The following is a 12,902-nucleotide window of genomic DNA, read 5'->3' as shown; positions in this document are numbered from 1 at the left end:
CAAATGGACTTAACAGATATATACAGAACATTCCATCCGACAACCACAGAATACACATTCTGTTCAACAGCGCATGGAACTTTCTCCAAGATAGACCATATGATAAGCCATAAAACAAGCCTTAATAAATTTAAGAAAATTGAAATTCTATCAAGGCCTCTCTCAGACCACAGTGGAATAAAACTGGAAAGCAACTCCAAAAGGAACCTTCAAAACCATGCAAATACATAGAAATTAAATAACCTGTTCCTGAATGAGCATTGAGTCAAAAACGAAATCAAGATGGAAATTTAAAAATTCTTTGAATTGAACGACAGTAGTGACACAACCTATCAAAACCTCTGGGATACAGCAAAGGCAGTGCTAAGAGGAAAGTTCACAGCCCTAAATGCCTACATCAGAAAGACCAAAAGAGCACTAACTGACATTCTAAGATCACACCTCAAAGAACTAGAGAAACAGGAACAAACCATACCCAAACCTAGCAGAAGAAAGGAAATAACCAAGATCAGAGCAGAACTAAATGAAATTGAAACCAAAAAAAAATACAAAAGATGAATGAAACAAAAAGCTGGTTCTTTGAAAAGATAAAATTGATAGACCATTAGCAAGATTGACCAAGAAAAGAAAGAAAATTCAATTAACCTCTTTAAGAAACGAAACAGGAGCTACTACAACTGACACCACTGAAATACAAAAGATCATTCAAGCCTACTGTGAACACCTTTATACACATAAACTAGAAAACCTAGAAGAGGTGGATAAATTCATGGAAAAACACAACCCTCCTAGCTTAAATCAGGAAGAAATAGATACCCTGAACAGACCAGCAGAGAAGCAGCGAAATTGAAATGGTAATTTAAAAATTACCAACAAAAAAAAGCCCAGGAACAGACGGATTCACAGCAGAATTCTATCAGACATTCAAAGAAGAATTGGTACCAATCCTTTGACACTATTCCACAAGACAGAGAAAGAAGTAACCCTCCCTAATTCATTCAATGAAGCCAGCATCGCCCTAATACCAAAACCAGGAAAGGACATATCCAAAAAAGAAAACTACAGACTGATATTCTTGATGAACCAGATGCCAAAATCCTTTACAAAATACTAGCGAACGGAATCCAACAACATATCAAAAAGATAATCCATCATGATCAAGTGGGTTTCATACAAGGGATGCAGGGATGGTTTAACATATGCAAGTCAATAAATGTGATATCCCACATAAACAGAACTAAAAATCACATGATGATCTCAATAGATTCAGAAAAAGCATTTGGCAAAATCCAGCATCCCTTTATGATTAAAACTCTCAGCAAAATCGGCATACAAGGGACATACCTCAATGTAATAAAAGCCATCTGGCCGGGCACGGTGGCTCACGCCTGTAATCCCAGCACTCTGGGAGGCCGAGGCAGGCGGATCACAAGGTCAGGAGATCGAGACCATCCTAGCTAACACGGTGAAACCCCGTCTCTACTAAAAACACAAAAAATTAGCCAGGCGAGGTGGCGGGCGCCTGTAGTCCCAGCTACGCAGGAGGCTGAGGCAGGAGAATGGCGTGAACCCCAGGGGGCGGAGCCTGCAGTGAGCCGAGATCACACCACTGCACTCCAGCCTGGGCGACAGCGAGACTCCGTCTCAAAAAAAAAAAAAAAAAAAAATTAAAAAAATAAATAAAAGCCATCTGTGACAAACCCACAGCAAACATAATAGTGAATGGGGAAAAGTTGAAAGCATTCCCTCTGAGAACTGGAACAAGACAAGGATGCCCACTCTCACCACTCCTCTTCAACTAGCACTGGAAGTCCTAGCCAGAGCAATCAGACAAAAGAAAGAAAGGGCATCCAAATTAGTAAAGAGGAAGTCAAACTGTCACTGTTTGCTGATGATATGATCATTTACCTTGAAAACCCTAAAGACTCCTCTAGAGAGCTCCTAGAACTGATAAAATAATTCAGCAGAGTTTCTGGATACAAAATTAATGTACACAAATCAATAGCTCTTCTATACAACAACAGCAACCAAGTGGAGAATCAAATCAAGAACTCAGCCCCTTTTACAATAGCTGCAAAAAAAAAAAATAAATAAAACAAAACACTTAGGAATATACCTAACCAAGGAGGCAAAAGACCTTTACAAGGAAAACTACAAAACATGCTGAGAGAAGTCATAGATGACACAAACAGATGGAAACACATCCCATGCTCACGGATGGGTAGAATGAATATTGTGAAAATGACCATACTGCCAAAAGCAATCTACAAATTCAATGCAATTCCCATCAAAATACCACCATCATTCTTCACCAAACTAGAAAAAACATCCTAAAATTCATATGGAACAAAAAAAAGAGCCTACATAGCCAAGGCAAGACTAAGCAAAAAGAACAAATCTGGAGGTATCACACTACCTGATTTCAGACTATACCTCAGGCCATAGTCACCAAAACAGCATGGTACTTGTATAAAAATAGGCACATAGACCAATGGAACAGAACAGAGAACCCAGAAATAAAGCCAAATAGTTACAGCCAACTGATCTTCGACAAAGCAAACAAAGTGGGGAAAAGACACCCTTTTCAACAAACGGTGCTGTGATAATTGGCTAGCCACATGTAGAAGAATGAAACTGGATCCTCATCTTTCACTTTACACAAAAATCAACGCAAGATGGATTAAGGACTTTCAGACCTGAAACTATAAAAATTCTAGAAGATAACATTGGAAAAACCCTTCTAGACATTGGCTTAGGCAAGGATTTCATGACCAAGAACCCAAAAGCAAATGCAACAAAAACAAATAGCTGGGACTTAATTAAACTAAAGAGCTTTTGCATGGCAAAAGGAAGAGTCAGCAGAGTAAACAGACAACCCACAGAGTGGGAGAAAATCTTAATGATCTATACGTCTGACAAAGGACTAATATCCAGAATCTGCAACAAACTCAAACAAATCAGCAAGAAAAAAACAATTCCATCAGAAATTGGGCTAAGGACATGAATAGACAGTTCTCAAAAGAAGATGTAGAAGTGGTCCACAAACGTGAAAAAATGCTCAACATCACTAATGATCAGGGAAATGTACATCAAAACCACACTGCGACACCACCTTACACCTGCAAGAATGGCCATAATAAAAAAATCAAAAAACACTATATGTGGGCGTGGATGCAGTGATCAGGGAACACTTCTGCACTGCTGGTGGGAATGTAAACTTACACAACCACTATGGAAAACAGTGTGGAGATTCCTTAAATAACTAAAAGTAGAACTACCATTTGATCCAGCAATCCCACTAGTGAGTATCTACCCAGAGGAAAATAAGTCATTATACAAAAAAGATTCGTGCACGCGCATGTTTATAGCAGCACAGTTCACGATTGCAAAATCATGGAACCAACCCAAATGCCCATTAATCAATGAGTGGATAAGGAAACTGTGGTATATTTATACGATGGAATACTACTCAGCTATAAAAAGGAACCAATTAACAGCATTTGCAGTGACCTGGATGAGATTGGAAACTATTATTCTAGGAGGAGTAAATCAGGAGCGGAAGAACCAAGCATCGTATGTTCTCCCTAATATGTGGGAGCTAAGCTATGAGGACACAAAGGCGTGAGAATGATACAGTAGACTTTGGGGAGTTTGGGGGAAGAGTGGGAGGGTGGCGAGGGATAAAACACTACAAATATGAGGCAGTATATACTGCTCAGGTTATGGGTGCACCAAAATCTCTCAAATCACCACTGAAGAACTTATGTAACCAAATACCACCTGTACCCCAATAACTTATGGAAAAAAATGAGTGACAGCAGAGTCCTCATCAGAACCAATATTCCTGCTGAACATAGATAGAACTAAACAAGATTTTGACAAATCAAATCTAACAACAGATTACATAGATAATACATTATGACTAAATGGGTTTATCCCAGATGTGGAGGGTTGATTTAACGTTTGAAAATCAATCAATGAACTAAAAAAGACCACCTCAGTAGACAGAAAAATTCTTTGGCAAAATCCAACACCCATTTCTGATAAAAACTCTCAGCAACCTACGAATAGAAGGAAACTTCTTATCCTTATATGAAAAACCTACAGCTAACATCATATTGAAAAACTGAATGTGTTACTCTTAAGATTAGGACAAGACAAAGGTGTCTGCTCTCTTCACCACGCCTGGCCGGAATTTTTTTAAAACTGTTTTATTTCAGCAGGTCTAGTTGTTCATCTTACTGGATTTCTTATACACTATTCTGAAACCTCTTGTCTTTGTGTTTAGATCATTTGGGTGACTGAGTTTTATTTCTTTGATGTTTTTCATCAAAGCTGCTCAAAATAGGTTATTGGTTTTCTGTGCCATTATAAGTGAGCTCGCTTCATGTTCCTGTTGAATTCTAACTGAAGCTCATTTCTCCCCTTTTTATTTTCAGATATTTGTATCTGCTGTTCTCCGGTGATGACCTTTTACCTTTAGACCACTGGGTGTTTAATACAGAGGCTCACCCTCTGCCTGTGTTACATTTAGCCAACACCACACTTTCAGGTAATCCTGCTGTTCGATGAAAGCAGTTCCAGAAGGACCATTCTCGCCTGTGTTTTGTTTACATGGACCATTACAGAAATTAGTTTGAAGAGGCGGCTTTTGAAAACCTGGACCTCTATGTCAACATGACAGGGTGAAACTATTCCCCCTAAGACTTTTCATCTTGTAGATACATCAACTTTGAAATTATTCCATTTTATACCTGACCAAAACATGTTCTGATATGTGTAGGACAGAGACCTGGATGTGCTTTGATCATTAATGAGGTGGTCACATGAGAAATGATGCCTGTTACTACTGTATTGTTTTTAGAGTCCTGAAGTCTGGAGGCTAGACTTCCTGAAAGCAAGCCAAGAATGTAGAGCACCTTGCAGGAGTTCAAGATGGCCTTCGGAACCAATTATATATTTGTTTCCTCTTACAGTGGAGCAGCATTCAAATCAAATATTTACATATTGCTTATCACTCTTTCTCCATTTTAATAATGGAATGGACTAAAATAAACAAGAATGAAAGAATAGTATAATTGTATGAGTAACAAGAAGACTCAAAAAAGAAACAGGAGTACCTATCCCTATCTGAATTTTCAAGTTCCCCATTGGATGACCAGACTGGCAACCATTTCAAATCCCAATCTATTTCATTGAAATTTCTTGGTTAAGTTTAACTTTCTCTGGGGGCATGATCTCACAAAGAATACTCAAGTCTTTTTCTTCTTATGGAATCATCAAAACTGCTATTTATCATAATCACCACTTATAAGCCTAGGTTTTGGATTTTGTGCATGTAGTTCAGTCTAGTGTTGGTAGTGTGACAGAAAGTGGGGAAAATGCTGCAGTTTGTTGCCTTGAAACCTAAGAGCAATCCTTGGTTTTGTTGGTACATGATTTTTCCAGACCAACACGTCTACCAAGTAAATTTTATTCACTTTAATTTCATAATAAAGTTAGTAGAGTCACTCAACTTACAACTTTATTTATGTGGCTTGGCAAAAATCAATATACTATTAGGCAGCTCTAAATTTGCCTTGATAAGCTAAATAAATTACTTTTATAACTTACTAAAGCAAAACAAACTGAAACTTTCTAAAGTTTCAGGGGATCTTTTATTTATAATCTCATCAGTTGAGTGAGTTGTTCACAGATATTTTATGTTTTTTAATTTTCTCCAAGAATATTTATAGAATTCCAAAGAATCAGAATAGTTTCAAAATAATTTTCAGTGATAAAAGAGTGGTATAATTAATCATATTACACTAAAACTGGGATACATCTAAGGGACTTTATCTTACTATCAGTAGGTTTTGCATTGATATTTCTTTTTAAATAAACTACTAGTTCTTTATATTTTGACAAAAAGAACTTAAATTTCATCAGGAACTGTAAGATAAATATCTAGTGCTTATAAATTTTCTGTCCTTAAATTTATGTGACAGTGCAAGATACTTTTGCTCTTTTCATTTAATATAGACATCTTCCATTGGCATTAATAAAAGTTAGAAACAGTATAATTAGTATAACATTTACTCTGAATTTGAAGATTTCATGAAACAAAGTTTGTACAAGAAGCCCACCTTGGAATTCTGAAGGCTTATTTTCTTGTTTGATAAGCTTTTCTTTTAAACTTAGCTTTTAAGTTGGGAAAACACTTAATTAATTAATATAATATTTTCTAAGGTTGATCATCTTATACCACGAATCATTAATTTTGACAGTTCTGCTGATGATCCGTAAATGATAACCACTGCAAAATTTTTCAGTATAAAATTTTTCACTGCAAAAAAATTTCAGTAGAAAATAAGGATGCAGGGCCAGTTACAATAGTCCTTAAGAGAGTTAAATTATAGCACATGTTTTGACATTGTAATATCTTTTACTACTTGAACATTTAAATTTCTAAATGAGAAAGATATATATATTACTGTAACTGTAGAAGGGAAAAGGGAAAGTATTTGGTTCTAAAAAATGTTAACCTTCCTCGTAAAAGTAGCACAAGCCCACTTATGAATCACTGAGAAAAAGTGAAAAACTTGAGTTGGCAAAGATGCAGAGCAGCAGTGCAGATGGCAGTGAACTCTCTGAATTCTCTTTCACCTTGTTTAGAAGAATGCAGAGTAAAGGGACCTTCTTGGTTCCGCAGAACTTCTCAAGGGATGAGGAGACAGAACCCCTACTTCCAAGTGCTCTATTTGTGTTACCCAGATGACTGAAGCTTAAGAGAAGGCAGGGAAGTATACAAGCAGAGCCAGTTCTGGTACAAACAATTTGACAGGGACAATGGAAGGGTCTTCTTTACCACTCCTTACCTTCTGTGTGATGGAAAGACTAGAGCTTATAAAAGTACTTCCATTTTTTTTTATTCTCCTGAATACCAAAGGCAATTAAAGTCAGCCACAAATGACTTGCCATTGTCATGTTTTATTTTTGTTAGAGATTTTTAAATTATTTCCTTCAAGATCAATTCTTATCCCATATAATGCTTAGCTTCCAAGCATATTGTTTACTTTCTTCTGTCTTTTACAGCTCTTTGCATTTTGTAGACCTTAATACTCAGGTTAAATATTCATTGCATTTATAAGACCTTCTGCAAAAAGCCCAGAAATGGTCCTTTCCAGGTGCCTCTTCAAAGAGCTGACATCTTACCTTGTGCCTTTGGCACAAATGTGCAGAATAAATAGATCAGTTGGTGCATAATCGAAAAAAATAGGAATTTTGAACACCCTTCTACATTTATTTCTCTTCATTTTAGAATCACACTTTTTATGTTAAACCAGATTTATTATTATTATTATTATTCAACCAGTATTAAATTGTTAAAACCAAGAGAATGGGGCCCTAACCAAAAAGAAGTCTCAACTCAGAAAAATAAGTCCCCAGTCAAGTGGTTCTTACTTTCTTGTGGGTTGCACATTTTATGTCTCTGTAACATCAGCGTATTCCTGACTTTAAGCAGGTGTTTATATGTAAAATAAAACCTGGGTATCGAAGGGAAATGCATTCTTTTTATGGAATATTGACCCTGATCCTCTATGATGTCATATAGAGCAACTCAGGGCTATACTTGCTAGATTTTAACCAAGCAGTTTGAAATATTAATCATCATCCTCTCATCTTCTCCACTCTCCATTGCCAAAGTCTTTGTCAAAACTCCAAATTTGTTGATAAAAGATTGTGTTTGCCGTTCTCATTATAATGCAGTTTCTCCTTAAGCCTGGAGTTTTTTGAATGAGTGCATGAGTAAATGAGAGAATGTGTGAACGAACATTTATGAAGTATCTAATATGTGCCAAGCATTGGGCCTGACACTTTCAATCATTAGAATGTTTTATGTGATTCCACAGCATTTTCTGTATGAGAGTAGCTCACAATATTTTAAATGTTTCCAATATGAATCGTGTTACAAAATTCTTAATTTTATATTTCATATAAATTAAAGAGGAAAAAGAAAAGGTTTATAATATATTTTAAGACAATGTGTTACTATATAATACTAACAACCATAACTGTAGTTAATAAGTAATATCTCTTGAAAATGTCAAAGAAATACTTGATTTCTGATGCAACTTTGACTAAAATATTTACTTTAGAAATAAAAACATTCTTATTTTGCTATATCACTTTAATTGCATAATTAAAAACAGTGTTTTATAGAAATGCTGGTTATTTTATATTCAAAAAGATTTTGTCACATAATTCGTGGGTAAAACTTGCAGTTGTAAATTGTCTCTGCTCTGGTATGGGCCCTATTAATAGTCCCATGCTGTTAAATATAAAGAAAAATATACTAAAATATTCAAAGTTCCAAATAACAGTTCCTAGTAATAGTATTTTGAGTTATTTTTCTTTAGGTTTCCTTATACTCAAATTGGCTAGCTCCTATCTTTTCCTCTCTCTCTCTCTCTCTCTCTATATATATATATGAGATATATATATGAGAGATCAAGATCTGTATATGCATATAAATACAATTATACACAGATAGATTTTAATACTCTGTTAATTAACAAACACAGTTGAAAACTGGTTTCAGCTGCACAAATAAGCAGAATATTTGAGTAACTATATATGATATAGAGAGATTTTAATCCATTTATCCTGGCTCAAGAACACTGATAAGGATGATTTTCTGTTACTTCAGCTCATTCAGATCATGATGAACATGCTCTTTTTGATCTATAACTGGTCAGCAAGCTTCCAGATAATATTTTAGGCTATGGGAGCTATACAGTCTCTCTTAGTACTCATTTCTGCTGTTGAAGTATCGAAAACAGGTAGAGATACTATGTAAAGAATGGGCGTAGCTATGTTCCAGGAAAACTTTATTTACAAAAGCAGATGGAGGGCTGGATTTGGCCCGTGGGTCATAGTTAGTGACCCCGATCCCAACTTTATTTTGTGTTAGACCCTCTAACCTTTGATCTGCGTCTTTTCTGTTTTGATTTACGTAATTCATTTTTAAATCAAAAAGATGTGCATATATATGGTTGTGTGTATCTGTATAACCTAAAGCTATAATATTTTGTTGTCTTGAAAGTAGATATACTCTTCCTGGAGTCTGTTCAGGTTTCAGGACGATTGACTATAATGAAAGAGGCAGAATAGGGTAAGGGAAGATGGGTATGCTATCAGCCATTATCTTTTCCTTGTCATTTAATGCCATAATTTCAGATTCTCTATGTAAAACGAAGGTCTGTGTATTGTCAAAATACTATACTCTCCAAGTTCTCCTGCTCATTGACCCTTGGACCAGGATTCTGGATTGCTGGAGCTGCAGAAATTCATCCACTTGGGTACTCTTAGAGCTCTACAACAAGAATATGATAGAATGTCTGATCTTTGTGCTGCAGAAAGCAAACTTTTGAAGAATTCTAAGCAACAGAAAATGGGTTATGTGACTCACCTGCTATTTGGCAGCCACTATTCCTTTTTTAGACTGCATAACGGTACTGTCCTGTTATCTCTAGAATAGCCTGAGTCTGAGGAGTGCAGACAAAAGATGTATCCAAAAGGAGAATCCCTCTCTCTTGCATAACTCTCCTCAATTCCTTTACAAGTCAGTAGCATTATTTCAGAATGTCTATATGCATCATTTTCAACTAAAGCATACCTCATCCTTAAACTTCCACTATTTAACAGCTAATCCATTTCAAACTTGGTTTGAGCCTAGCAATTGCAGAACTCATAAAATTGCTTGTGAAATTACACACCATATTACTAGCATGTACATTGCAGTGCACCAATCATGCTAACAGATAATAGATTTTTCTTTAAGAAATTTATCAAATATTTCACTATTTTGGGAAATTTTAGAGGAGGGGAAACCTGTATTCAGAATGATAGAGGGAGCAGAGACTTACCGTCTCTCTTCCACATTATAAATGAACTGCCTTTCCAGGTCCAACATGCTATCAGGTTGCTTCAGCTCGGTGTGAATGTAAGTGTGGGGACTCAAACACACACACCTATACACATACATAATAATATGCAGAGGATTTTAAACAATTGCAAATGTCTTGTGGCTATTTGACTTCTACAAAATTCTGTAAGATGTATACCAGAAAACATAACAAAGATAAGCTCAGTTCTTCATTGGGAAAAAATATTTTTAAAGAAAATTTAGAAGTTTTTGCTGAATTAAATAAAGTTTCTTCAATTTTAATTACTGGATTTGGAAGTTGAAATGCCATCCTTCAATATCACTGGTCTCAAATTCATTGATAGAATTTTTTCTTAAACTAATAAGTGGGGTAAGTATAATCTCCTAAATTGGTACCCACTGGCTGCTCCTGAACTGGTTTCCAGTCATGTCCTCTAGTATGTGATTTTTATAAATTAAAGGTAATATTGTATATTAAAGTTCAAATAAAGATGTTCTTTAAGTGAAAATTCTTTGTTTAGCCTTCATTTTTACCCAGTGATGACAGTTCAGTTTCTTCCTAGGTACAGAAGAGCAACGTTGGCTTTTACAGTAACTGGTGGTCATCAGTCTCTCGTTCAGAGAGTATTTCTTTTGGATCAGCTAATCTTTACATTCTTGATGTTATAGAAAGATGAAGAGCTTGCTTGGACAGTTGTATTTTATTCCAACTGATTTTGAGAAAACAAACCATAGACTTACAACCTTATAGTATTACTGTGATGTTATCTCTAAGACCTAGTCCAGTTCAGCCTCTGAGATCCTTAAGCTTAAAGACTGCCTCAGTCACTGGACCTCATTCTGTCACATTAAAATCTGACCTGACCCTTCTTAAGTGATTTTTGGGCAAATATAGGCCCAAAAGGCTTGCGCAATAGTATCAGCTGGACTATAGATAGTGGTTTAGTCTGTCAATACTGTAAAAGCAAAGGATATTTAAAACCCCTTACCCGGGGAGCATCAAATAAGGTAGTGGTAAAAACCTTCTGAAATAATAGCCAGTTTACATCCTTGATTTCTTAATTCTTCCTGGCACAGTGGATTTCAACTTGATCAAAATTTTAGACTTAAGAAATTACATTGTGGATGTATCAAAATTAATTGCAGACATATTTTCTGGAACAACTAAAACTAAAACAGGACCAGAAAAAATTAAAAAAATAAGGAGCTCTAAGTAACTATAATTTGATAAAATCTGAGCTTCTCTCTGTTTGCCAGATAACTGAAATATCCATCTTTATTTCATTGGATTGCAAAGAAACTGTCATTATGCAAATAGTGCTCGGAATGATTCAGATAGTGAGTGAGCCTGCACCCTTACTTCTTGGTTGACCTAACAAGTTTACTTTTATTGTAAAATATATCTAACATAAAATTTGCTATTTTAACTATTTAAGTGTACAATTTGATGTCATTAATAATTACATCAGCAATGTTGTGCAACATATTGCCACTATCTATTTCTAGATTTTTCACCATTCCTAACAGAAACTGTGTAACCATTAAGCAATAACTCCCCAGTGCTCCCTTTCCTCCCCCAACTCCTGGTGTATTAGTCGGTTCTCACACTGCTAATAAAGACATACTCGAGAATGGGTAATTTATAAAGAAAAAGAAGTTTAATGGACTCACAGTTCCACATGGATGGGAAGGCCTCACATGGTAGAAGGCGAAGGAGGAGCAAAGGCATGTCTTAGCATGGCAGCAGGCAAGAGAGCTTGTGTAGGGGAACTGCCCTTTATAAAGCCATCAGATCTCATGAGACTTATTCACTATCACAAGAACAGCACAGGAAAAAGCCCACCCCCATGATTCAATTACCTCCCACCAAGTCCCTCCCACAGCACATGGGGATTATGGGAGCTACAGTTCAAGATGAGATTCAGGTGGGGACACAGCAAACCATATTACCTGGTAACCTTGAATCTACTTTCTAGACAAATTTCTTAACCCTACTAAATCTCAATTTTCTTGCCTCTGAAAGAGGGATAATACAGGATTTCTAGGATAATTAAATGAGAAAAATCCAGGCACCTAGCCCAAATTTAGCTTAAAGCTTTAGTTGTTTTTACGTATTTTTGTTAGCAGATTGGAGTAATTGTTTCTAAAGGAACAGAAAAAAAATAATAAGGGCAATTAAAACAGGGCAGTGAAGAGCCAAGAAAACATCTAATTATACCTTCTCATTTTAGGCACAAGGAAAGTGAAACCCAAAAGGGAGGGTAAAATGAAGGCATTAGATGATCTTTAAGATAGTCTTTCAGTGTTATCCTTCATGGTTCTATGAAATAAGACGTGTATTTTTTGTTGTGGTTATAAAAAGTTTAATAATATGCAAATACATGAATAATGCATGTGAACCAAGCACTTTAAAAACTATAGCAGAAGTCACTTTTTGTTGGATACACAGCAAAAATATACACAAAAAGTTAATCGCAGTTATCTTTATATGGTAAGGATATAACAATTTCTTGCAATTTCCTTTTAAAAGAAATTTTTACTGAGGTATGATTTACGTGAAATATTCCCACTCTAAGTGTATGATTTAATGGTTTTTTAGTAAGTTTATAAAACTGTACAACCATCCCACAATCCACAAAGATCCCATATGTTGATTTGCAGTCAATCTCCATTTCCATCCCAGCCACTGGTAACCACTGGTCTACTTTCTGTCTCTGTAGATCTGCCTTTTAACTGGACATTTCATATTAATGAAATACAGTATGTGGTCTTTTGCATCTGGCTTCTTTAACCTAGCATAATGTTTTGCATTTAAGGTTTATCGATGCTATAGCAACTATCAAGAGTTATTCCTTTTTACTACTAAATGAATTTCATTGTATGGATATACCATATTTATCCATTCACTAATTGATAGACATTTGGATTGTTTCCAGTTTTTGGTTATTATGAATGATGCTGTTAAGAATATTTG

General features: G+C 35.6%; 1 protein-coding gene across 2 annotated transcripts in view; it reads left to right on the top strand.

Annotated features, from left to right (window-relative positions):
* Positions 1 to 6,952, top strand: part of MAN1A2 (mannosidase alpha class 1A member 2) — a 176,262-nt gene extending 169,310 nt beyond the window's left edge. The window contains exons 13-14 of one of the 2 annotated variants that reach the window (XM_058439415.1): positions 4,440 to 4,552; positions 4,865 to 6,952. In XM_058439415.1, the coding sequence (XP_058295398.1) occupies positions 4,440 to 4,552; positions 4,865 to 4,872 (121 nt within the window). In that variant the 3' untranslated portion in view covers positions 4,873 to 6,952. Of the gene's footprint in view, positions 1 to 4,439 lie in introns of both variants that reach the window. The other variant, XM_032154871.2, reaches the window with a different exon arrangement.
* The last annotated feature ends 5,950 nt before the right edge of the window (positions 6,953 to 12,902 follow it).

This window comes from Hylobates moloch, unplaced genomic scaffold (assembly GCF_009828535.3).
Source record: "Hylobates moloch isolate HMO894 unplaced genomic scaffold, HMol_V3 SCAFFOLD_5, whole genome shotgun sequence".
NCBI lineage: Eukaryota > Metazoa > Chordata > Mammalia > Primates > Hylobatidae > Hylobates > Hylobates moloch.
The sequence above is the reverse complement of the archived record's forward strand: the minus strand, read 5'-3'. Positions and strand labels throughout refer to the sequence as shown.